At 38.8% G+C, this 23,575-nt stretch overlaps 3 protein-coding genes across 9 annotated transcripts; all 3 read left to right on the forward strand.

Moving 5' to 3' along the window:
• Positions 1 to 692: 692 nt before the first annotated feature.
• Positions 693 to 6,733, forward strand: dnajb1a (DnaJ heat shock protein family (Hsp40) member B1a). The gene is made up of 3 exons (XM_058048390.1): positions 693 to 1,276; positions 2,452 to 3,029; positions 4,012 to 6,733. The coding sequence occupies exons 1-3, from the start codon at positions 1,066 to 1,068 to the stop codon at positions 4,240 to 4,242; spliced, it is 1,020 nt and encodes a 339-aa protein (XP_057904373.1). The 5' UTR covers positions 693 to 1,065; the 3' UTR covers positions 4,243 to 6,733.
• A 158-nt stretch (positions 6,734 to 6,891) lies between these two features.
• On the forward strand, positions 6,892 to 11,520 carry LOC131103438 (aurora kinase B-like). Its single transcript, XM_058049726.1, has 8 exons — positions 6,892 to 6,940; positions 7,021 to 7,812; positions 9,047 to 9,141; positions 9,207 to 9,254; positions 9,413 to 9,637; positions 10,878 to 11,055; positions 11,122 to 11,295; positions 11,377 to 11,520. The coding sequence occupies exons 1-8, from the start codon at positions 6,892 to 6,894 to the stop codon at positions 11,466 to 11,468; spliced, it is 1,653 nt and encodes a 550-aa protein (XP_057905709.1). The 3' UTR covers positions 11,469 to 11,520.
• Positions 11,521 to 12,030: 510 nt separating this feature from the next.
• On the forward strand, positions 12,031 to 23,517 carry gipc1 (GIPC PDZ domain containing family, member 1). Of its 7 annotated transcripts, XM_058049260.1 has the most exons (11): positions 12,383 to 12,421; positions 13,217 to 13,280; positions 13,420 to 13,544; positions 14,542 to 15,276; positions 16,580 to 16,674; positions 16,739 to 16,786; positions 16,877 to 17,101; positions 17,176 to 17,353; positions 17,425 to 17,598; positions 17,680 to 17,796; positions 19,323 to 19,539. In XM_058049260.1, the coding sequence occupies exons 3-10, from the start codon at positions 13,481 to 13,483 to the stop codon at positions 17,769 to 17,771; spliced, it is 1,611 nt and encodes a 536-aa protein (XP_057905243.1). In that variant the 5' UTR covers positions 12,383 to 12,421; positions 13,217 to 13,280; positions 13,420 to 13,480; the 3' UTR covers positions 17,772 to 17,796; positions 19,323 to 19,539. The 7 variants fall into 7 exon arrangements, with proteins under 7 accessions (XP_057905242.1, XP_057905246.1, XP_057905240.1 ...); XM_058049259.1 differs by lacking the exons at positions 13,217 to 13,280; positions 13,420 to 13,544 and having other exon boundaries at positions 12,031 to 12,421; XM_058049263.1 differs by lacking the exons at positions 12,383 to 12,421; positions 13,217 to 13,280; positions 13,420 to 13,544 and adding an exon at positions 12,036 to 12,258.
• The last annotated feature ends 58 nt before the right edge of the window (positions 23,518 to 23,575 follow it).

Genomic DNA, 23,575 nt, shown 5'->3' on the forward strand with positions numbered 1-23,575 from the left:
TAAATTCTGTTTTTAATGTCTAACTTTTTATACCTGACTGCTTTGCCCCGCTTTTACCCATGTTTTAGCTGTGTATAAATGAATAAATGTTGTATTTTAATGTATCTTTTACTCTGTTTACTCCATTTTTTTGAGTATTTTGAAAAGCGCTATACAAATAAAATTATTATTTATAATTGTATAAATAAATTAATAAAATATAAATACATATTATTATTATAATTATTATTATAACTAATAATAATTATTATAAAATTATTTATTATTATAAATTGCAGATGAGCTTCGCAACTAGCTAACTGTTGGGACTTGTTACAAATTAGTTGAATTTACATGTATTCACGGACAAGAATTATTTAACATTTAAACATGTCTGTGTATGCGGCTGCTTTCAATAGTTACATGTTAAAGTTGGGGGAGATTGTATGGCAAATATTGGTAAAACGTCCATATTCTAGCTAAACTGCCTGACATAATGTCAACTACGTGATAAAATTACCCAAATAATGTATGTAAGACATACATGATATGAGAATGTTTCCAGTAAAATAAACATTGCCTATGAAAAAGTGTTTGAAACAAGAAAGTTATGTTAATGGATTGTTATCGTAAAACGAAAAGTAAACACACTTCCTGGTTTGCGCACAAAACCGGAAGTGCTCGGAGTGAACAATCTCGCCGTGCCCGTTCCACACACGTCAGTAACACTAGCTTCTTCCAGAAGTTTCTTCCCAGCGATTCTCTGCTGCTGCTCCCTTGCGGTCCGACACGAACATTTCAGTTCGAACACGCCGCCTGACGTCGGGTCGTTCAATTTCGGTGACATTTGTCTCCTCGTCTTTGGCGTGAAGAAGAAAACTCGTCTACGTATTCGAGTCAACCCGGCTGACCTTTTACCTTTACCTGTAGCTATCTCATTTGCTAGCTAGTTAGCTAGCCGGAGACGCTAGCGTCGTTAGCCACATGCTGGGGGCTCCCGATGTGTTCTTGGCACCCAAAAGGGAAGAGGATCCATCTGGAATGTTTTTTTGAAGACGTGGAAGAAGAAGTGACAGGTTAGTTGTGATGGGTAAAGATTATTACAAAGTGCTGGGGATAGCCAAGGGTGCCACGGAAGATGAAATAAAGAAGGCGTACAGAAAGCAGGCCCTCCGCTACCACCCGGACAAGAACAAGTCTGCAGGGGCTGAGGACAAATTTAAGGAAATTGCAGAAGCCTACGACGTCCTCAGTGATGCAAAGAAGAAGGACATTTACGATCGATACGGCGAGGAAGGTAAGTAACACACTTCCTGTATACTTTATATATACAACTCTTAATATGGTGTTTAATTTGGATACACATTCATACTTGTTTTATTTAGGAACTAACAATTGAGTTGATAGTCCCATTGTTGTTATTGCTGCACAATAACGAGTGTGTGTGTGTTGGAGAGATCGATGCAGCGTGAGAACTTGCTAGAAAGAACGAGAAAACTGGTCATAATATTATATATTACACTTACACAGTCTAATGACAGCTGCACTGACAATTTAGTATGCTTGACACATCTCTTGTATTAACTATGATACATTTAGAATGCTGTCTGATGTCACTATTAGCTAATCATATTTGGGGTCCGTTTTGGCGCGCCCACTGTTGCCCCCTTGTGGTGAGACACTGGTTTGAACTTGTACTTTCAGGTTCAAAATATAAATATTATGACACTAAAGTCGTAAAATTACCCCAAAAAACGGTATAATGAAATGTAATTTTATGACAAATATTCTAAATATTTGGACTACATCGTTATAGGCCAATATAGATAGTCAAAATGTAAATATAAAGTTGTAATATTGAGTTAAAATCAAGCAAAAAGTCTAAATGTGAATATAAAGCTGTAATTTTATGAGAAAAAATGTCTTAATATTATGTTTATAAAACTGCAATTTTCTGATATTAAGTGGTCTAAAATATTTGGACAAAAATTGTCTTACTATGACTAGGTAGATGGAATTTTATGAGAAAATATTAATATAAATAAAATAATATTCTTAATACCATGAAGTTATTGGTATAAAAATGTGACAAAATTTAATGAAATTTTGATTTTATAAAAAAATTGTGAAACTATTGAGGCAACAAAGTTGTATTTTTATAAGTAAAAATAGTTGTAGGTTGTTATGTTAATCTTAAATTTACATATATTCTCACAACATTGGGACATTTTTTACTATAAAGTAAGGTGCATGCTTTTCTACATTATTTCCTACATATATAATCTATGTTAGACCGCTTTTTTTTGCAAAATGTGACATTTATTGCTAAATTTGTTGCTCTCCTAAATAATAGCTAACAAACAGCACAATAACAATGTTTACAAAAATGGAAAACGTATCAAATATACATATGGAATAGAAATATAATGGAGAACATCAACAAATGTACTGTATAAACCTTTTTTTTTTAAGGCCTGAAGGGTTCTGCTGGAGGTGGCGGTGGAGGTCACAGTGGCTCTACCTACAACTACACCTTCCATGGAGACCCTCATGCCATGTTCGCTGAGTTCTTCGGCGGCCGCAGCCCGTTCGATCACTTCTTCTCGCAGAACGGTGACGACGGCAACATGGATGTCAACGACCCCTTTGCCGCCTTCGGCATGGGCAGCATGGGTGGCTTCCACCGGCCCTTCAAACACCACCCCGGCGGCCTGCACGGCGCCCACGAGAAGAAGAAGGACCCGCCCGTGGTCCACGAGCTGAAGGTGAGCCTGGAGGAGGTGTTCTCGGGCTGCACCAAGAAGATGAAGATCTCCCGTAAAAGACTGAACCCCGACGGACGCACCATTCGCTGCGAGGACAAGATTCTGTCGGTGGATATCAAGCGCGGCTGGAAAGAGGGGACCAAAATCACCTTCCCACGGGAGGGAGACGAAACGCCCACTAACATTCCCGCCGACGTGGTGTTTGTGGTCAAAGACAAACCTCATCCCGTGTTCAGGAGGGAGGGCTCTGATATTATTTACCCTGCAAAAATATCACTCAGAGACGTAAGTACTTCTGTTGCTCTCGCTGGACCCTTCATTAAGTACACTTAGATCACCTCACCTGGTATTTTTTCCTGTTTTGTACACATTTATGAAATTTTTTCCTATTAAGAAAATATTCACATCCCTAACCCAAATCTTTGACAAATTCATTTTTAAATGGGGAAATCGAAAAGATAATAATTTTTAATTGATGATTTAATAGATGACAGTGTGGTTGTGTACAATATGTCATTGTAGAGTTAGTTGGCACGGGTGTTTATTTACTCAACTGCAGAGAGTACAAGGTATCTATCTATTAGGCCAAAGTTTTTTTGGGGGGGAGGGGTGGACTTTATTACATTTTTCCACAAAAACATCATATTTCAATATTTTTAAGTACTAATTTAGTATTATAAAAGTAAAGCTGGGCTGCACGGCGGTCGAGTGGTTAGCGCGCAGACCTCACAGCTAGGAGACCAGGGTTCAATTCCACCCTCGGCCATCTCTGTGTGGAGTTTGCATGTTCTCCCCGTGCATGCGTGGGTTTTTCCCGGGTACTCCGGTTTCCTCCCACATTCCAAAAACATGCTAGGTTAATTGGCCACTCCAAATTGTCCATATGACATATGGACAATGAATGTGAGTGTGAATGGTTGTTTGTCTATATGTGCCCTGTGATTGTCTGGCGACCAGTCCAGGGTGTACCCCGCCTCTCGCCGCAAGACAGCCGGGATGTCCCTCGTGAGGAACAGCCGTAGAAAATGAATGAATGAATGAAAAAGTAAAGCTGCTTTGGCAGTGGAAGTAGCGTACTGGATAATTTTTTTCCCCTCACATTAAACGTCAGCTTTACAGATGCCATGTCATGTTTTAATGGATAAGGTCTGTTTCAGGGTGTGGTGTCTATTCAAATGGACACCATATAATTCCACTAGGATGGAGGCCACTTTTTGATGTAATAGTGTACAATTGGATCCATGTTACAGTGTGTCTTTGTGTCCAGGCACTCTGCGGGTGCACAGTCAGCGCCCCCACGCTGGACGGCCGGACCATCACTGTGACCTCCAGGGACGTGGTGAAGCCGGGCATGAAGAAGCGTATCCTGGGAGAAGGCCTGCCTCTGTCCAAGTGGCCCGAAAAGAGGGGCGACATGATTCTGGACTTTACAGTCAAATTCCCCGACAAACTTGGACAAAACACCCGCGACGCGCTCAGGCAGGTTCTCCCGCCGTGATGCGGGATGCAATAACTCGGAACACTTTCAACGCCGTTCTTCAGGGTGCTTTTGATTTCAGGATTTTTTTCGGACTTTGCTTGTCTGGCGACAACACCTTAAAAAAAACACAAAATCAAAGATTTGGCTATTTATTGTTAGCTGGAGTTTATCAATGCACTAAACCTTGTTTTTGTTTTTTAAGAGTGAACCAACACTGCCTGAGCTTGGAGCTTTTGAATCGCTTACTTCAGGTATTTTACTATCACAGAGGAAGACAAACACTGAGCCACGTTCAATTTGGGGAATAAATCATAGAAAGCACTCCCGAGTAATAGAGCCCCACTGAAAAGGACAAAAATATCATTCAGAAATTGTACTTTTATGAGAGGAAATGGTCCCTTTATCATAACACTAAAGTTATCCTTTTATCAGGAAAATTTTATACTATTGGGCTGCACGGTGTTCGAGTGGTTAGCGCCAGGAGCAGGAGGAGACCTGGGTTCAATTCCACCCTTGGCCATCTCTGTGTGGAGTTTGCATGTTCTCCCCGTGCATGCGTGGGTTTTCTCCGGGTACTCCGGTTTCCTCCCACATTCCAAAAACATGCTAGGTTAATTGGTGACTCCAAATTGTCCATGGGTATGAATGTGAGTGTGAATGGTTGTTTGTCTATATGTGCCCTGTGATTGGCTGGCGACCAGTCCAGGGTGTGCCCCGCCTCTTGTCCGAAGACAGCTGGGATAGGCTCCAGCGTGAGGAAAAGCGGTAGAAAATTAATGAATTAATGTATGGAAAAAATAATAGTGTGCTAAAAGTGCTAATTTAATGACAAAAATAGTATAAATATCAATATTTATTAATAGTCATAATATTGTGACTATAAAGATTATCCAAAGAAATTTGTAATATTGTGGGTGTAAATTTGATGAGAAATACAGAATGAATATGAAGTAATTTTATGACAAAAAAACAAAATAATGATTTTAAGGAAAAAACGTTCTATGCTAATGAAGTTTTATTATTTATAACGTAAATTGACTTTATTTCCTCTCATAACTAATTTCCTGTCAGTGTGACTCTTGTACTCGTTGATGGAAAGCACTTTGATCAGCCGTTTCCTTTTATTATTATTATTATTTTATTTTTTTAGCGTTCAGGTGATGCATGTGTCATGGCTGCTTCAATGGAACCTGAGGTGCTATTGCTGCTCTTAGCATGCCGTCAATTACCTCCTGTGGTGAGACGCACACCCGCTGTGGTGGGGGCGTCAGTGACAACTGACCTTATTTAATGGTGAACTATTTACATTGACTCGTGTCGATGTCGGTTACCTCATACGCTTTTTAAAACACACGATAACGGTGCCACTCATGTAGCGGTCGTAATATATCTTTTAAAAATTCATTTTTTCTGGGTGGGGGCAGACGGTGCACATTGTTGACTTAATTTGTTTATGTCAATGTGCCAAATAAAGAATGTGTAGTCATCATATGGATGGATGTTGAGGGCATTTTGATGTATGTCAGGCTATTAGTTGTAATATAAATGATGATAATACATGCTATGCCTTGTTTGACACCGTACAGGAAGTCCCTCCCCTAATTTTAAACACACTAGCCTCATAAAAAGACTTCCAAGTGACATTTAGCTTCTTCCTACTCCTCATGGAGTATTTCTTCTTAAACACAAATGTGCTTTCACATAACGAGAGGTGGGCTGGTTTCATTTTTTTTGTTGTTGTTTACAGGTTGTGATTGATGCTATTCTGGCTTTATGAATGGATCACATGACTTTGTTATCAAGCCTCAAAATGCTGCCTGGACTTGTTTTACCACATTAGATTACAACTGATTACTATTGGTTAGTAGTATTGAGGCATATTGTATTTATTGCACTAAGTTTGATTTTAAATGCTTTCTATTTTTTGGCACCCTTGGTTGGTCATAAGAGTGGATATTTCATAGATCAGAAGACTGCAAACGGGAATAAAATAAACTCCGACTACATCTGATTGTGGTGTATCTATATTAAATGGGCAATAATTCATAGTAAAGTTGTGCGTTATTGGCAATAATTGGCAACGCTGTAGTAGATAACCAGTGTTTACTGACCTCTAGCGGCCGTAAAGCGTAACTGCCGCTTTTGAACAACGTGGGAGTTTTAAGTTCTCGCATGAGAAAGTGTCGTCGTCGCTTTGGATGAGAGCCCACAACGTGTCGTCATGACTACAAACATCTCAACAATCGGTGATTAAGAACAATACGTATTACTTATTTTTGTTTTGCCCCGGGGGAGAAAAAAAGCACGTCAATCACTGCTGTCATTGTGACATCCGATAGTCAGTGAATGTAACATCATGTCGTTTGGTTATAATAATTTTTTAAAAAAAGCTACTTTTCGGTACTGTTATCGTCTCTATGCACTAATTCACCCGATTTGCGTGTAGTGGCCTAAATGAAAATAAAAATGTGGTATTTGCTAGCTTTTTGGTGTTTACAGCAGTTTTTTTAAACGCAGGCAATAATTCGTGGAGTTGCTCTTGTTGACGTCACCATCCTCCAGCAGGGGTCTTGACGTGGAGGTGACTAAAAGGAGGATTCACAGACGCATGCACACTTTTACTGTTGTAGACTTTTTCATAGTTTTAGGTGATATTTTGCTATCAAAATGGATGTCAACAAGCTTGTTAGGTTTGCATCATCCGGCATCCTCTCAGGTATGATGAACATATTGACTTCCAATGCTTATCTTGACCTCTGAATTACTTCATTGTTGAGTTTCTTCTACCGCTTCCAGACAACCGAGCAAATGGCACCTGCAGGGCGAGGAACCATAAGAGCACGGCCATCCAGAATGGAGTACTACCCACCAAGAGACGCTACGACTCCTTTGTCCTCACTGCTGGAGCCTCCAGAGAAATAGCCGCTGAAGCTGTACCCACCAAAAGGACCAAACAGGAGACCCTCTTAACCAATAAAAGGATCAGGTCCACCAAGGTCTCCATGAAAGCATCTCTTAGAACCAAACGCAAGACCAGAACAAAACTGGACAGCCGTAAAAATAAGAAGAGGGTCAAATCCACAAAGGGGTCAGGGAAAACCACATCAGGCAGGAAGAACACAAAACCAGAATCCCTCCTAAAGAAGAGGGGTGCCATGAAGACCACTAAAGTGTCCGTGAAGGTTGGACCAGCGAGGGGCACCAAGAGGAAAGCTGACACAAAGCTCGAGACCCTCACAAAGAAGCAGAAGATGTCAGTGAAGGTTGTACCAGTCAAAGACTCCAAACAGAAAACCAGACCCCAGACCCTCATGAGGGGTAAAAGCAAACCTAAAGTCAAACCAGAGACCCTGATGAGGAGACGAAAGGGTAAATCCAAACTAGAGACTCTAACGAGGAGGCAAGGAGGTAAAGACAAGCTGAGGAGGCGACAAAGAGGTCAAACCAATGAGAGCTCTGTGAGGACCCGATCTAAACGGAAGGTTAACCCAAAACCAGAGACCTTGACAAGGAGGCAGTGGGTCAAAGCCACCCAGATGTCCATGATCCGACAGGCTGAGAAACGTCTCCTGGCCACGACCAGTCAAGGTAAGGTCATAACCAACTGAAGCACCTTTCATACAACACGTAAAGGCCACCATCATTGAATGGGAGGTTCTGGCCATAGTCCACATTTGGAGGTACCTGTGTGAAAGGGTATATCATGCACTGTAAACCCAAATAAGTTAGCATAATAAGAATAAGTTTAGAATATTTTTTTTATTTTTATTTATATATTTTTAAATATGTTTTATTTATTTTAATATTTTTTATTTATTTTAATATTTTTTTTTTATATGTTTTTCTTTTTTAAAATATTTATTTATTATTTATTATTTATTATTTATTTAATTAATAACAATAAATAACAAACAACTAGACTGGTGACGACCAGTCCAGGGTGTACCCCGCCTCTCGCCCCAAGACAGCTGGGATAGGCTCCAGCACCCCCGCGACCCTTGTGAGGAAAAAGCGGTAGAAAATGAATGAATGAATGAATTTGTCTTTTTGTTTTTATTTTTTTATTTTGATATTGATATTGATGTTAATGTTAATGTTAATATTAATACATAACAATAAATAACAAACAACAACTTATTAATTATTAGAATAAGTTAGCATAATAATTTTCGTTCTCATTTCAACTCTTTCCATAGGAAGAAGATGTGATTTAGTCATGTTTAATAGATACTTAATTAACTCCTACCCCTCCATCTGGTACTTTTACAATCAGTAACTGTTACATTTGTTCACTTTCTGCTTTCCTATTATAGTTAAAAACATTTTTTAAACTTTATTTTATTATTTATTTATTTTCCTTTTTTTGCAGACTTTTTCATAGGTTTGGGTGATAATTTGCAATCAAAATGGATGTCAACAAGCTTGTTAGCCATGGCCATGTAGTTCCCCACATGGCCATTCACAGTATTAGTATATGGTACCAATGTACCATATAGAACCAATGTTGTAATGGAGGTCTGCCAGTGTTATAGCGCTGATGAGTTCATTGTAAACAACAGCTCCGTACCAGCTGTTCGGTCGTGCTACTGACATTTTACAGCGAACACAGAGCTAGATAAAGCTGCTGAATGATGACCACCCATGATACGTACATCAAGTGCAGCTACTGCTATCTCGTGGCGTTAATAATAATTTTAAAAAAATAGACAAGGAGGTTGCCTACAGCCACAACCAATATTTTTATACTTTTTGCAACTACAGGAGAGTTGAACAGAGGCACTGATTTAATAATCTACAATAAATGACCTGTTTGTTTGTATAGCCTCGTTCCTGCAGAAGTATCAGCAGCTGGAGAAGATCGGCGAAGGAGGCTTTGGATCCGTCTACGCTGGGTACCGGAAACATGATGCTTTCGCTGTAAGTAAAATCGAATAAAAAAAACAAACATAAGACTTAAGAGTGAAAATGATTCTGTCTTGTAGGTGGCCATCAAACACATCCCCAAAGATGAAGTCAAGATAATCCCACTGGTAATCATCACACAGTTTGACAGTTGAACACACAGCCATTATTGTCTTAATAGCATTCAGTGAAGCATCATGCTTTAGGGCTGCATGAATGCTTCCGGCACCAGGGCAGCCACGGTTCATTGAGAATGGTGTCGTTCCATGTTCTGGTTGTCCCGTAGAACATAAATGGAAGGAAGCAGGACGTCCCCTTGGAGGCGCTGCTCATGCTTCAGGCGTCCTCTATCAAGGACGCAGACGGCAAGTCGGCCGTGGTGTCTTTACTGGACAAATACGACCTGGAGCAGGAGCTGGTGTTGGTCATGGAGAAGCCGGTACGATCTGTGGACATGTTCACCTACATCACCAAATGTCGGCTTGGACACCTCAAGGAACACGAGGCAAAGGTATGGAGACCAAGTGGTGTGGAATTATTTTGGACAATGAGGACGCATAGGGATAGGCCATATTGGGGACCATTGTGTTGCTGCACAATAATAATACATAATATTAAAATATGAACAATGGCAACAAAAACATCAGCTCTACTAATGTACGAAGTTGTATTTTTCAGTGGTACGCAACTCACAATAAATCTATTAAAACTAGTAAAACTAGCAATCATAATACAATCATATGTAGAAAATATATGAATAACTCCGTAGTATATATTGTAATATATATTTTGTTTTTATGCACAGAAAAATAAAATAAAAATGTAAATAAATAAAATATAAAAACTTGAAAATAATAAATAAACGTGGTTACTAATATTTTGTAGCAAAAATACAGTGTATATACAAAAAATGTTTTCAAAATATATGAAAATATTTATTTTACAGTAATACATAGAAAATCTATTAATAACTCCATAATATATATTATTATATAATATATACATATTTTGCTTTTATGCACAGAAAAATAACATAAAAATGTAAATAAATAAAATATAAAAACTTAGAAATAATAAATAAATGTATTTTCAAAAAGTCTGAAAAAAGATATTTCAAATATTTTTACTACACTATGATGACAATAAATGTGGTTACTAATATTTTGTAGCAAAAATACAGTGTAAGGTATATACTAAAAATATTTTCAAAATATATGACTATCTAATACATAGAAAATCTATTAATAACTACATAATATATATTATTCTATAATTATTATATAATATATAAATATTTTGTTTTTATGAACAGAAAAATAAAATAGAAATGTAAATAACATATAAAAACCTAGAAATAATAAATAAATGTATTTTTTAAAAGTATGAAAAAATATTTATGAAAAAACATTTCAAATATTTTTACTACACCATGATGACAAAAAATGTGATTACTAGTATTTTGTAGCAAAAATACAGTGTAAAGTATATACTATAAATATATAAATATAACTATTTTATATATAAATATAAATATTTTCAATATACATGAAAATATTTATTTTTTAAATTACTTTTCTGTCGGTTTTTGTGCTTATTTTTGTACCAAAATATAATATTTATATGTGTATATAAATATGGTATAAAGTATATTCAAAAAATAATTGTAAAGATATGAACATTTTATAAACTTACCTAATGATGTGTCAGCTGACTGTTGTCATATTAAATGAGTCACCATGTATTCTTGTTAGAACATCATGAAACAACTGGTGGACGCAGCTATCAAAATGCACGCCGTCAATGTTTTTCATCGAGATCTCAAACCAGGAAACATTCTTTTGGAAGCCACCTACGGCGTCCCTCGAGTGCGGGTCATAGACTTTGGCTGTAGCTGCTTCGTGACGGAGGAACCTTACCACGACTACACCGGTAACACAGTACATTCATCTACTTACCATACAACTTTCACCTTTTACTTTTGACAACACCCTGTAGGGACTCTATCTTACGCTCCTCCGGAGTTTGTCCTCAGGGGGACGTACAGGGCCGGCCCAACCACAGTGTGGCACCTTGGGGCCATGCTTTTTGAACTACTAGCTGGAACTAAACAGTTTGACACCCTCCTGTTCATCTCGCAGATGCTTGGACTGAACCGTGTTCTATCCCAAGGTATTACCTATGACCAACCAGCTGTAAAACTGCACTCTTACACTTCATTTTCATGTTTCTCTCTGCTGGTTCTTCATCCAGATTGCCGAGATTTCTTGCAAATGTGCCTAAATTCCGATCCAGATCAGCGTGCCACCCTGGTGCAGATACATCAGCATCCGTGGCTCCTTTGAAGCTGCACAACACCCCTAAAGACATCTCCCCTGAACCAATATTGTGGACTCTGTCATCACTGATATATCAACAACTAGCATTTGTGTTGTTAGATTTCATAACAATATTGTTTTTTGGATCCTGGAAATGTATGTTTGCATGTTGCATGTTATCTTTAGTTGTTTGTTGATTTGATAATTAGCGGAAATGACATAAACTGAAACTGGTGGCACGTATGCCAAGGAAGAATGCTCTGTACAGGAAAATGATTTATTTTTATTTGAGTCACCATGCAAACTGCAAGTCAATTTCCCTATTTCCTTTGCTGTTTAGCTCGCAATGGAGCCATTTTAAAAAATGGTACAGTCCACTTTGTATTTATTGCTTCATCCTCCACGAACCAGGAAGTAGCTTAGTAAATAACACAACAGGACAAATGCTGTAATGTTTTTTTTTATTGTTGTTGCACTTTTTATCTTTCAGTCACAGTGAAACTCTTCCACTCATCTTAGCATACAAATTTTGAAGTCCTATTCATTAAAATTAGCATGCTAACTTACTAGCTTTCTTTCACGTCAGAACCGAAATTGGTCGTCTTGAGAACCAGGAAGTGGTTTGCTAACAAAAGTAATGACAAAACAAAATACAACTCTCCACATGTTTCTCTTTTGTTACATGATTTTTTTTTCTCCTTTTGCTGTCTGCGTCACAAAGGAACATTTTCAGTTCACCCTATAATCAACAATGGCACGGTCTCGTAGTCTTCATCTTCCAATGCGAACCCGGAAGTAGCCTGCTAAAAGAACAAAAGTAAGCACACGGCATTGTTTTGACTTATTTTTTGTTTCAATTGCCGACAATTTAGTCACAATGGAACTGTTTTCCCTGTCGGAATATTGTGATGTATTTACATCAGTGAACCAGGAAGTAACCACCGGTACAATACTGTCCGACACCGCCCAGGATGCAAATGGTAGAGTCCATACTTTTCGATAGAAATACGTTTAGTTTAGTTACAATGTAATAATTACAACACTCCGGGTGATTATTTGACCTTTATTAGAGGCCTTTGTTATGTCTTACCTGTGTGGAACTGCTTAGAAATAAACGTACAGTACAGTAAACTTGACTTCTAATATGTGCTATAATGACGGTGGCTGTCCACTAGATGGCATTATGCCGCAATTGTTTTTTGCATAACGTTTAACTAGTATAATTCCCGAATATTTGACATGTTAAGTGTGCTTAAAGTGTCGTGTATAAATCATTTAATCATCCCTAAGTATTCTTACAGTATTTTCACGAGCATGTAGTTAGCTTAAGGTAACTAGCTTAAGCAAAGCTAACTAGTTAGCTTAAAGTAAGTCCAACAATTAGCACATGCTGCCTTTGCAGTTCACTGCTTTATTATTTTCTGTTTTTTTCGACATAAAATAGCCTTACCTATAATACATTAAGGTACACTTAAGAAACATAGTTATCCAATATGCAAATATATACCTTGGAATAAACATATCGTTACGGTAACCAGGCGTATAGAATGCAGAAAATGGCCGCTTTTTGCCTCCACTCCTTCTTGAGAGACCCTCGTAACAATACTCCACCGTTTGATTAAATGTGCCTCTAATAAAGTAAACAATCTTTGATTCAGCAGCCCTCACGTCAGCAGCTCATCCTCCCGAAACCTCATTAAATCAATTAATTACGATGAGAACGGAGGGAGTGGCATGGCGGCTGTCGTGACGGTGATTCATGTCTTTGTCCAAAGTCAGTGTTTTCTTACAAGGTTCCAGCAGATGATCCTTCGTGGTGCACTTCGGTTTAAGTCGCATGTAAGTGTCACGGCCGTGTCTCCTTATTCGAGTCCCACTGGCACCATAGCGCCTTTGACGTGTTTGTGACTGCCAAAGGACGGCAGTCCTTTATGACTACACTTTACACCAAATACACCATCTCTTATCGAACACACAGCCCGGAAAACCTGCCTGATTTTGCCTTATTTTTTGGCGAGTCGACACGCTGTGTGGAGTTCATGCAAGCAATCATGAATGTGGACAAGTTTCACACCTTGCCATTTCTGCCCTCCAACCACTCTGGTGAGTTACAAAATAATAACAAATAAACACGATAGGCTTTAAAGTTATGCTTCAAAGGGGGAAATGTGTTCCCAAACCGGTTTCATAATCTTGCACTGACACTGTGTGGCTTTCATTATCTTAACATTTCAGACAATTATTATTATTTTTTATTATTATTCACTGATTAGAATTAGGTCAACATATTGAAGTTTTCATCAAAATGTTTAAGAAATACACTTGTGAAATATTTCACTTTGTGTTTAGTGGATCCACACAATATTAGACTTTCATTTTTTTATTGGACTACACGTCCAATTTCAATATTCTAATTTATTGAAATGCACCCCTGAATGGCGTTCATTTTTAACAATGTAAAAACCCACCTGTACTGCATCCCCCTTCCAGCTGTATTAGAAACTATAATAATACAGTACTAAAAAAATACCTAATATACATATTTTGCATTTATGCACAGAAAAGTATGTGAAAAAAATATAAAATGTATTCAAAGAGTCAGAAAAGTATGTAAAAATATTTAAATACACCATAATGATGATGAATGTGTTTGCTTGTACCAAAAATATAAAAATATATAGTGTAAAGTACATACAAAAATTATTTAAAAATATATGAAATATTTAATATTACAATACAATTAATAATATTACAATTAAATACAATAATTTTTAAAAAAATATATAAAAATTATATATAAAAGATTGCAAAGTGTTAAATAAATTAATAAATTATACATATTAAAAATATATATTTTAAGGATTTTACAAATATTTATATTATATATATATATAATATCTATATTTTTTAATATATATATATTTTATATTATATATATTTTTTATATATATATAAATATTTTTTAAAGAGTTAAAGAGTATTTTTTAAAAATAAAAATTGATAAACATGATGCAATTGGACATTGTATTATCATGATATGACATATGTATGAAGCATGAAATCCTATAAAATAAGGAAATAAACACATTTGTTGTTGTAGGTGCCGAGAAGAGAGACGTTGCCACCTTCATGGAAAGCTGTGGTCTGAGGAAAGCTGAAAGTAAGGTCTTGAGAAATGGAGCCCTACTCACTAAAACGCCTTATGACGCCGTCCCAAACGGTGGCGAAGCCAAACAACCAGCAGCTGGGACCATGTCATTTAAAGAGGAAGAAGACAAAGTCGCCGAGATGACCCTGAAGGTGTCCCCCGTTAAAAGGAGCAAACGAAAGATCACCCCTAAACAAGAGGAGCAAGCCAAAGAAGTGTCGGTGAAAATCTCGCCGCAGCCTAAAAGAACAAAACGAAAGCCCAGCACAAAACCGGAGTCTCTCACAAAGCAGCAGGGACTCAACACCACCGAGGTCTCGGTGAAGGCGTTGCCTGCTAAAAGAACCAAACGCAACACAAACACCACCAAACCCGAGACCGTCATAAGAGACCCCAAGGTTGACAGCACTGAGCTGTCCGTCAAGGCTCTGCTGGCTAAAGTCCTGAACAGCAAATACAGCGCCAAACCCGAGACCGCCGCAAAGAAGCCGCAGGTGGAAGTCACCGAGGTGTCCATGAAAGCTCTGCTGGCAAAACTAACCAACAAGAGGAAGTCAAGCACAAAACTCGAAGCCAAAAAACCCACACAAACCAGAAAGCCTCCCACAAAGGTAGTTGAGAAGACTGGCAACCTTCCACCGTGTTCCTGCTGCCCTACAACCTCGCAACAGGCCGACGCCACCAGAAGTAAGACACTGTTAATGTGCTTTCTGTGAGCATTCAATACTGCTATTAAAAAAAGACACATTTTAGTCGGTCATACGGTACTTAGTGTGAGCATTTTCCTATTCAATACTGCCATTGGAAACAGACACATTTTATAGTCAGTCATCTTTGTGTGAGCATTTTTATTCAATACTGCCATTGAAAAAAGACACATTTTAGTCATCCTTTCTGTGAGCATTTCTCAATTCAATACCTCCATTAGAAAAAAGACACATTTTAGTCATCTTTGTGTGAGCCTTTCTCAATTCAATACCTCCATTGGAAAAAAGACATTTTAGTCAGTCATCTTTGTGTGAGCATTTCTCATTCAATACTGCCATTGAAAAAAGACATTTTAGTCATCCTTTCTGTGAGCATTTCTCAATCCAATACCTCCATTAGAAAAAAGACACATTTTAGTCATCTTTGTGTGAGCCTTTCTAAATTCAATACCTCAATTGAAAAGACACATTTTAGTCAGTCATCTTTGTGTGAGCATTTCTCATTCAATACTGCCATTGAAAAAATGACAATTTTTAGTCATCCTTTCTGTTAGCATTTCTCAATTCAATACCTCCATTGGAAAAAAAACACATTTTAGTCAGTAATCTTTGTGTGAGGATTTCTTAATTCAATACCTCAATTGAAAAAAGACACATTTTAGTCAGTCATCCTTTCTGTGAGCATTTCTCAATTCAATACCTCCATTGAAAGAGACATTTTAGTCAGTCATCTTTGTGTGAGCATTTCTCATTCAATACTGTCATTGAAAAAATGACAATTTTTAGTCATCCTTTCTGTTAGCATTTCTCAATTCAATACCGCCATTGAAAAAGACACGTTTTAGTCAGTCATCCTTTCTGTGAGCATTTCTCATTCAATACTGCCATTGAAAAAAGACACATTTTAGTCGGCCATCTTTGTGTGAGCATTTCTCTTCAATACTGCCATTGAAAAAAGGCAGTTTAGTCAGTCATACGCAGTAAGCATTCCTCATTCAATACCTCCATTGAGAAAGAGACATTTTATTCAGTCATCTTTTCTTTGAGTATTTCTTGTTCAGTATCTTAATTGAAAAAAGCCAGTTTAGTCATTGGGGAAAAACACATTTTAGTAATTTTTTTCTATGAGTAATCCTCATTCAATACCTTCATTGAAAAAAGCTATATTTCAGCCATCCTTTGTGTAAGCATTGAAAAAGTACACATTATTATTGTTATTTTATTTTAAGTCAGTCATCCTTTCTCTGAGTATTTGTCATTCAAATACCTCTTTGTCTTTATAGCATTGTTTGTGCAAAAGTATCAACAACTGGAGAAACTCGGGGAAGGAGGCTTTGGATCAGTTTATGCGGGTTACAGGAAAAGCGACTGTTTCCCGGTAGGTGTTTTGTATACACCCAAACATCATTTCCAATGCTAACTGTTATGAATATATCCTGTAGGTGGCGATTAAATACATTCCCATAGAAAAAGTCGAAAGTGTTTTTTTGGTGAGGGCTTGCATACATGTTTCTTTAAAGTTTTTTTTTTTCATTTTTTTAAATTGACTGATCAATTTCTGTGTGTTCATGATTGCATAGTACATCAACGGAAAAGTCCAAAAGGTTCCCTTAGAGGCTTGGCTCATGCTGCAAGCTTCCTCCTTAAAGAACCCTGACGGTACATCTGCAGTCGTGCTATTATTGGACACGTATGATCTGGAGCAAGAACTAGTCCTGGTCATGGAGAGGCCTGTACCATCTGTGGACCTGTTCACTTATAGGACCAAATACAAGCTAGGTCCACTGGAGGAGTACGAGGCAAAGGTATAAAAATGGCTACCTGTCAGTTATATAAGAAGGTTACATTCACTGTTACTTTAAATTTTTGTCCTTGTTAGAACATCATGAAGCAGCTGGTGGACACTGCGATCAAAATGCACGCCGTAAACGTTTTCCATCGAGATCTGAAGCAACGAAATATTCTCCTGGAGGCCACTTTTAGTCTCCCTCGAGTTCGTGTTATAGACTTTGGATGCAGCTGCTTCGTCAACGAGGAACCGTATCAAGAATATGCTGGTAGGATGTCACGTTTTCCTGAATCACACCCCACCCCAAAAAAAACCACATATTTTTTGTGTGTCTTGTAGGAACCTTACGTTATGCTCCTCCAGAGTATGTCTTCAAGCGTCCATACAAGGCTGGACCAGCCACGGTATGGCAACTGGGCGCGCTGCTATTCGAATTGCTGGATGGAACCGAACGCTTCGACACACTCATGTTCCTCTTTAAAGGCCTTACATTAAACCGCGTACTGTCCCAAGGTAAACGGGCTATGCACGCATTACTTACATTACAGCGGCTCACACCAAGTATCTTCATCCATCTTCCGTATCTCCACTCAGATTGCAAGGACTTCCTGTGGATATGCTTGACTTCAGACATGGAGCAGCGAGCCACCTTGGAGCAGATGCAGTGGCATCCATGGCTCCTCTGATTCTGAACGCACTCCCTCAAAACAAGTATAGCAACCTGCCAATGTTAATGTCATGTGTACAAAGTGAAAATAGCTTTGATTAAATGAGCATTTTTTACATTGAACCTAATGACAACTTTCCCTATACACCTGTAAAAATGCCATATATTATATAGTATTTTTTTCCCAAAAACTGCCATAATATACAATCAAAATATGATATTTGGGGGGTTTAACCCTTTGAAAGACACAATGTTTACATAATTCAATTTTTACTTATTAAAAAAAACACAATAATAATATTTTGAAGCTACTTCTGCCTGAAATATATATATCAAGTACTAATTATATTTTGGGGATATTAACCAATTTAATGTATGTTTACAAAACTAAAAAAATCAAAACTGTATCAAAATACAAAGTAAAAAGACTTTTAAAGTAGACACCACTCCAAATGTTGCATGCTTTGAATTGTTAAAAATAGCACCATCTGGTGGACAAATACAGTAATTGAAGATTGGAGGCCAGTAGTCCAAATTGAGATCTTAAAGCATTGCATTAGTTTATGTTAAGATAAATATTGAGTAAAAATTGTTTTTTCAATCGGACATCTGGAAAGTTTCACCTAGAATTAAAAAATAAAAAATGTCACAAAATGTTCCGAATTACTCTCAAGGGTTAAACACAAAACTCAGAAGATGCTATATTTAATTGGAGGCAAGGCACTGGAACAGAGGACGTGCCATATGATTTAAAGCATGGTGCGTTCAATTGCAAATGCTGGCGCCGCGCCTCTTGTCATTAACAAACAGTTAAGCTATCGCGGTCCATCTAAAATGTTTAAATGTTTAAATTTTCACTTTAATACTTGTCAGTATGTATTACTTTGAGATTAGTGTGGTCTAAAATATAAGTTGAATTTACATCAGAATGGAGATAGTCATATTTACGCGTGAGCCTAAAGGCACCATGGCTCCACCCCTAACCGGGGCTAACGCCAGTAATAATCAGCAGCGGCATACCAGCACACTATCTGTGCACTTTTGACGAGCTTTTTGCTTTAAACTCCACCGAAGCCAAATGCGATGCTTAACTGATTTGAGAAAGTAGTCTGTTTTAGTTGATAGACAGTATTTCTTCTAACAACTTGACAGCAAGAGTTGTTTCCGAGGCTAGCGACAGTAAGCTAGAGGGGCTAGCTAACGGACACTTGGCTAAAAACTCCTGCTGCGGTAAGACTGACTTAGTCTATCCTGTTTGCGCTGTTCACAATTAAGTAGGGATTAGTTAACTTTAATTAAGAGCACTAGTTGTGATTATATGGCGGGTTTTGCTCCTGTATAAGTTCGCTGTCATGACGGGCTTTGTGCTACGTTTGTTAGCTAGCTGGCTAGCTGTCTGAGACAGGTGAGGCATAGCAGCTAACAGTAACTGCTAATAAAGATATTATGTTTATAATATATAATTATATAATTAGCTTTTATGGGTTTGTTTGTCACACAAATGATATCCTGCCTTTGATGCACCAATGTGAAAATATTCCCCGTCATTTTCCTTGTTTTGTTTTTGTAGCTGACGACCACCCACGGCACCCTACTGGACTTCTCTTCTACTTCTCTGATGTGTGGTTTTGTAGATCTGCTCACTGGCCGTTTAAGACAGCTCTTGAGCTCGTCTGAAGGACTACACTTTAACTGTGACTCCCTACAATACACCTGCAGCTGGTTCTACCCCTAGAACCAGCCCCTTTTTTTGGATAACGCCCTCGCCTCTTCTCCCCCACCTCCCAAAAGACTACTATGCCTCTGGGCTTGGGAAGAAGGAAGAAAGCGTCCCCCTTGGTGGAGAATGAGGAAGCGGAGCCCATCCGTGCCGGTCTCAATGTTCCGGGGATGGACGGCTTGGGAGATGGAGGGGGCGTGCTCGGCCTGGGACAAGGGGCCACCTCAGAGGGGTTGCCTCCGCCGCCCAGCAGCATGCGACCTCGCCTCATCTTCCACACGCAGCTGGCTCATGGCAGCCCCACCGGACGCATCGAGGGCTTCAGCAACGTGCGGGAGCTTTACGCCAAGATTGGGGAAGCCTTCGGAATCCCGCCAGCGGAGGTGAGTTGCCATTTGGATGGATTTGGATTCTAGCAGGAGATTAACTTGTTTTTTTTCTCCCTCCTCCACAGGTTATGTTTTGTACATTGAACACTCACAAGGTGGACATGGACAAATTGCTGGGAGGCCAGATTGGCTTAGAGGACTTTATCTTTGCACACATTAAAGGACAGCGGAAAGAAATTGATGTGTTTAAAGGGGAGGATGCACTCGGCTTGACCATCACTGACAACGGAGCTGGTTATGCTTTCATAAAGGTGAGTTACGACACTTCATATTACCAATAATGGCCACTTTTATGGTCCCAACCACTCAATTGAAGTAACCATCACAAAGTATAAAGATAATTAAATGCTAATAAATACTAGAGGGGTTATGGAGGATGTTTTTACTTGAATACATTTTACATTTAGTACATTTAGTGGGTAGAGAGGCTGTGATCAGGCTTTACGCCGCCAATAGTGATCATCCAGGACTGGCGAGTGTTAGCTACAAGGCTGCGTTAGCCGCCGTTTGACTGCCTTTAGCCTCCAAAACTCACCATACAAGTGTTGTTCTTCAAATGCCCTATTAAAGCTTTTTAAAGTGTAGGATAGATTCCGTGCCATGTGTTAGCAGTGTTAGCATGATTGCTTTTGTAAGGGAAGTGAGAGGACAATGCTGCCCAGCTACCTCGGGGGTGTCCAAAAAGTTTTGATTTATTAGTATCAACATTTCAGCATCTTCATTTTGCTGGGTTTTTGGGGTTTAATTATATTTATACAGTGGCCCAATAAAAAGCAAGCTGCGGCCTGCACATGGCACCGTAGCTGCACTTTGGACACTGTGACAGCAATAGACCGAATTGTTGCATGTTTCATGCTCTTGTTTGGTCTGCTTCTTCCTTTTTAGAGGATCCGCGAGGGCAGCATCATTCACCAGATCCAAGTGATCAATGTGGGTGACATGATTGAGTCCATCAACGGCCATCGCCTGATTGGCTGTCGACACTACGAGGTGGCAAAGATGCTTAAAGAGCTGCCCAAGGGCAAGGACTTTACCATCAAGCTGACGGAGCCTCTCAAAGCCTTCGGTAGGAACTATTTAGCCACGTGATAGTGCTTACGTATATTGACAATTTGCTGACTGTGCAGATATGATCAGCCAGCGATCTGGAGGGTCCAGGTCATCTTCGGGTGTCCAGCTGGGCACCGGCAGGGGAACCTTGCGGCTGCGTTCCAAGGGTCCCGCAACTGTAGAGGAAGTGGTGAGCTTGTTGCTCAGGAAAAAAACCCAACAATTTTATTACTGTATAACAATCCTGTATTGTTTTGTTTTTGCACCGTCAGCCCTCCGCCTTTGAGGAGAAAGCCATTGAGAAAGTAGATGACCTGCTGGAGAGCTACATGGGCATCAGGGACAGCGAGCTGGGTATGTGTGTGTTACTTTAACTGCTAGCCCCAATTTGTATCCTTGTCAGTGAAGTGCACATGCTGAAGATAGTTTCCTGCACAGTCTCCACCCCTCAATATCCTCCATTATTTAACATGTCTTGTTGGACTGATCAATTGCTTTACCTAACTGAGCTAGTCCTATGCATGGTCCCTGCATATCTTCTTTTTGCACTTACATGACAATAGCCATGTATACATGGACCCAAATATTCCAATTCCATTCGGGTACCTTTTGTATACACCTCATTCCGAAAGAAAAGTGCCAATCCGAATGAATATATAATCGGATTCACAAGGGGGGAATATTCCTTTCCCCAATCCGATTGAGGTATCTTGTACCCGCTCAAAACGGAAAGTTGTCAGACTGCGTTCTTCTTTGTAGTGTTTTTCTTCTTCTGTTGTTTATTGGCGGTTGGCAAGCAGCTTTCGTGTGCATTAGCCATCCGTGGAACAGAATCTAAACCCTTCTATACGCCATTCACAAGTCCAGTTTTATTAAAAAAGAAAATACATATCTATATAAAACATGTGCCGAGCTTAATTATAAAATATTAGCAAGATTGAACTTTATCTTTTGTTTTTCCCGGGTGTGTTCTTTCAGCGAATGCTGAGATATGACGTAACACGTAACTCGAGACATTCTTCGATTTTAAAAAATGGAGTCGAGCAATCGGCGCTGGACTGCTGCGGAAAGTTTGTTTTTGATTCAAACTAAATTTCAAGACTGGACAAAGGAAAAACTGGCAATACGGAGTTATTCCAACAAGTGAAAGAAAAACTCGAGGAAGTCGGTATCACGTGATGTTGGTGTTTACGCTTTACTGCGCATGCCCCATTGACTATTCTGGTTGATTATAGCGCCGCATGTAGACACACGATTGGAATATTCCTTTCCATGTATACCATTGCTTTCGGAAAGGTCATTCGGAAAGAGAAAAACTCCTCATGTATTGTTTTGAACTTGTCCCCTGCAGCGGCCACCATGGTGGAGCTGGGAAAGGACAAAAAGAATCCAGATGAGTTTGCAGAGGCTTTAGACGAGACCCTGGGAGACTTCGCCTTCCCAGATGAATTTGTCTTCGACGTGTGGGGCGCCATCGGTGATGCTAAGGTCGGACGAGTGTGAGCTCGGGGAGTTTAATGGAGCCCAACAAAGCTGTGTGTGTGTGTGTGTCACCCACAACACTGGTCCACTACTTGCTGCACAGAAGGGTTTGCTTTTATTCCATATACTGTACTCCTGCTGTTTTTTAGTTTTTGGGAGAGAATTCCATGGCTAATATTTTCTCAGTGCCGGAAAACAAGCTGCTTTTTATTTTCTTCTTAATTTTAAATCTCGTCTTCCTGTGGTTCAACTGCAAGCATGAGCCTCCCCCCTTTTGGCCACATGAACCTGCATGTTGGGTGGTGTGGGATACAACGCTAATACGTAATATTGTGTTCCCCCAACAACAGAGGCTCCATTGTATCTGCAGTGTTGTGCTGTCCTCAGCCTCTCTACTCAAGTGTTTTTACAATGCATGTGCAGTTTTTATTTTTTATCTTCATTATTACCAATTCTGCTGTTTATAGTTTTTTTTTTTGGCTTTCATTTCTTTCTAAAGAGAACAAGTGGGGTGTCAAAAGGGTCGTAATAAGTGTAGCTCGCTTAAAAAAAAACAACAAAAAATCATCAGTGGTGTTTTGTTCGCACATTCCACACTGTAATGACTGCAGTTTTACTTTTGATAACAGTGTTATATGTATATATATTAAAAAAGTGTTAAGTCACTTTTTGTTAGCGTGGTTTTAATGGACCGAGAAGCAGTTTATGCTGGTGCTTGTGCTGACCTTATGTCTTTTATTTTTTTAATTATTATTAATGGCTAGTGTTTTTATATCAGGTGCTGTGACATCTATTTGAAAGGAGAAACATTACCTGGAGTTGTGAAAGGAAAGGAAGCTAACAGCTTTTCATCTTGTATTTTGTATTGTTTTTTTTGTTGTTGTTGTTGAAAGATAGGATTGTCAAAGAGGTTGCATTGTGCTGCATGACACCTCCACATCAACTGTCAATAGAAACTACTTCTGTCCTGCGTTGCTGTTTTTAGGAAATAATTCCTATATCACATTTCAGCGTGAGCGGGATATATTTTGAGATTTCAGTGTATTATGGAGTTATTTTGTCACAAATTTCTTCATTCACACTGGAGAGGAAACAAATGGACACTGACACCGTGACTTTGTATGACACTGTTCATGTTCAATTACAATGCAGTTCTAATAATAACTTGTTTGCTTTGTTGTT

Source organism: Doryrhamphus excisus, chromosome 15 (assembly GCF_030265055.1).
Source record: "Doryrhamphus excisus isolate RoL2022-K1 chromosome 15, RoL_Dexc_1.0, whole genome shotgun sequence".
NCBI lineage: Eukaryota > Metazoa > Chordata > Actinopteri > Syngnathiformes > Syngnathidae > Doryrhamphus > Doryrhamphus excisus.

Coding starts and splice junctions, on each gene's coding strand:
- dnajb1a (XM_058048390.1), top strand. CDS start 1,066: ATGGGTAAAGATTATTACAAAGTGCTGGGGATAGCCAAGGGTGCCACG. Junction 1,277..2,451: donor CGATCGATACGGCGAGGAAG/GTAAGTAACACA, acceptor TTTTTTTTTAAG/GCCTGAAGGGTTCTGCTGGA. Junction 3,030..4,011: donor CAAAAATATCACTCAGAGAC/GTAAGTACTTCT, acceptor CTTTGTGTCCAG/GCACTCTGCGGGTGCACAGT.
- LOC131103438 (XM_058049726.1), top strand. CDS start 6,892: ATGGATGTCAACAAGCTTGTTAGGTTTGCATCATCCGGCATCCTCTCA. Junction 6,941..7,020: donor ATCATCCGGCATCCTCTCAG/GTATGATGAACA, acceptor TACCGCTTCCAG/ACAACCGAGCAAATGGCACC. Junction 11,296..11,376: donor GAACCGTGTTCTATCCCAAG/GTATTACCTATG, acceptor TTCTTCATCCAG/ATTGCCGAGATTTCTTGCAA.
- gipc1 (XM_058049257.1), top strand. CDS start 13,373: ATGACTACACTTTACACCAAATACACCATCTCTTATCGAACACACAGC. Junction 13,545..14,541: donor TCTGCCCTCCAACCACTCTG/GTGAGTTACAAA, acceptor TTGTTGTTGTAG/GTGCCGAGAAGAGAGACGTT. Junction 17,599..17,679: donor AAACCGCGTACTGTCCCAAG/GTAAACGGGCTA, acceptor ATCTCCACTCAG/ATTGCAAGGACTTCCTGTGG.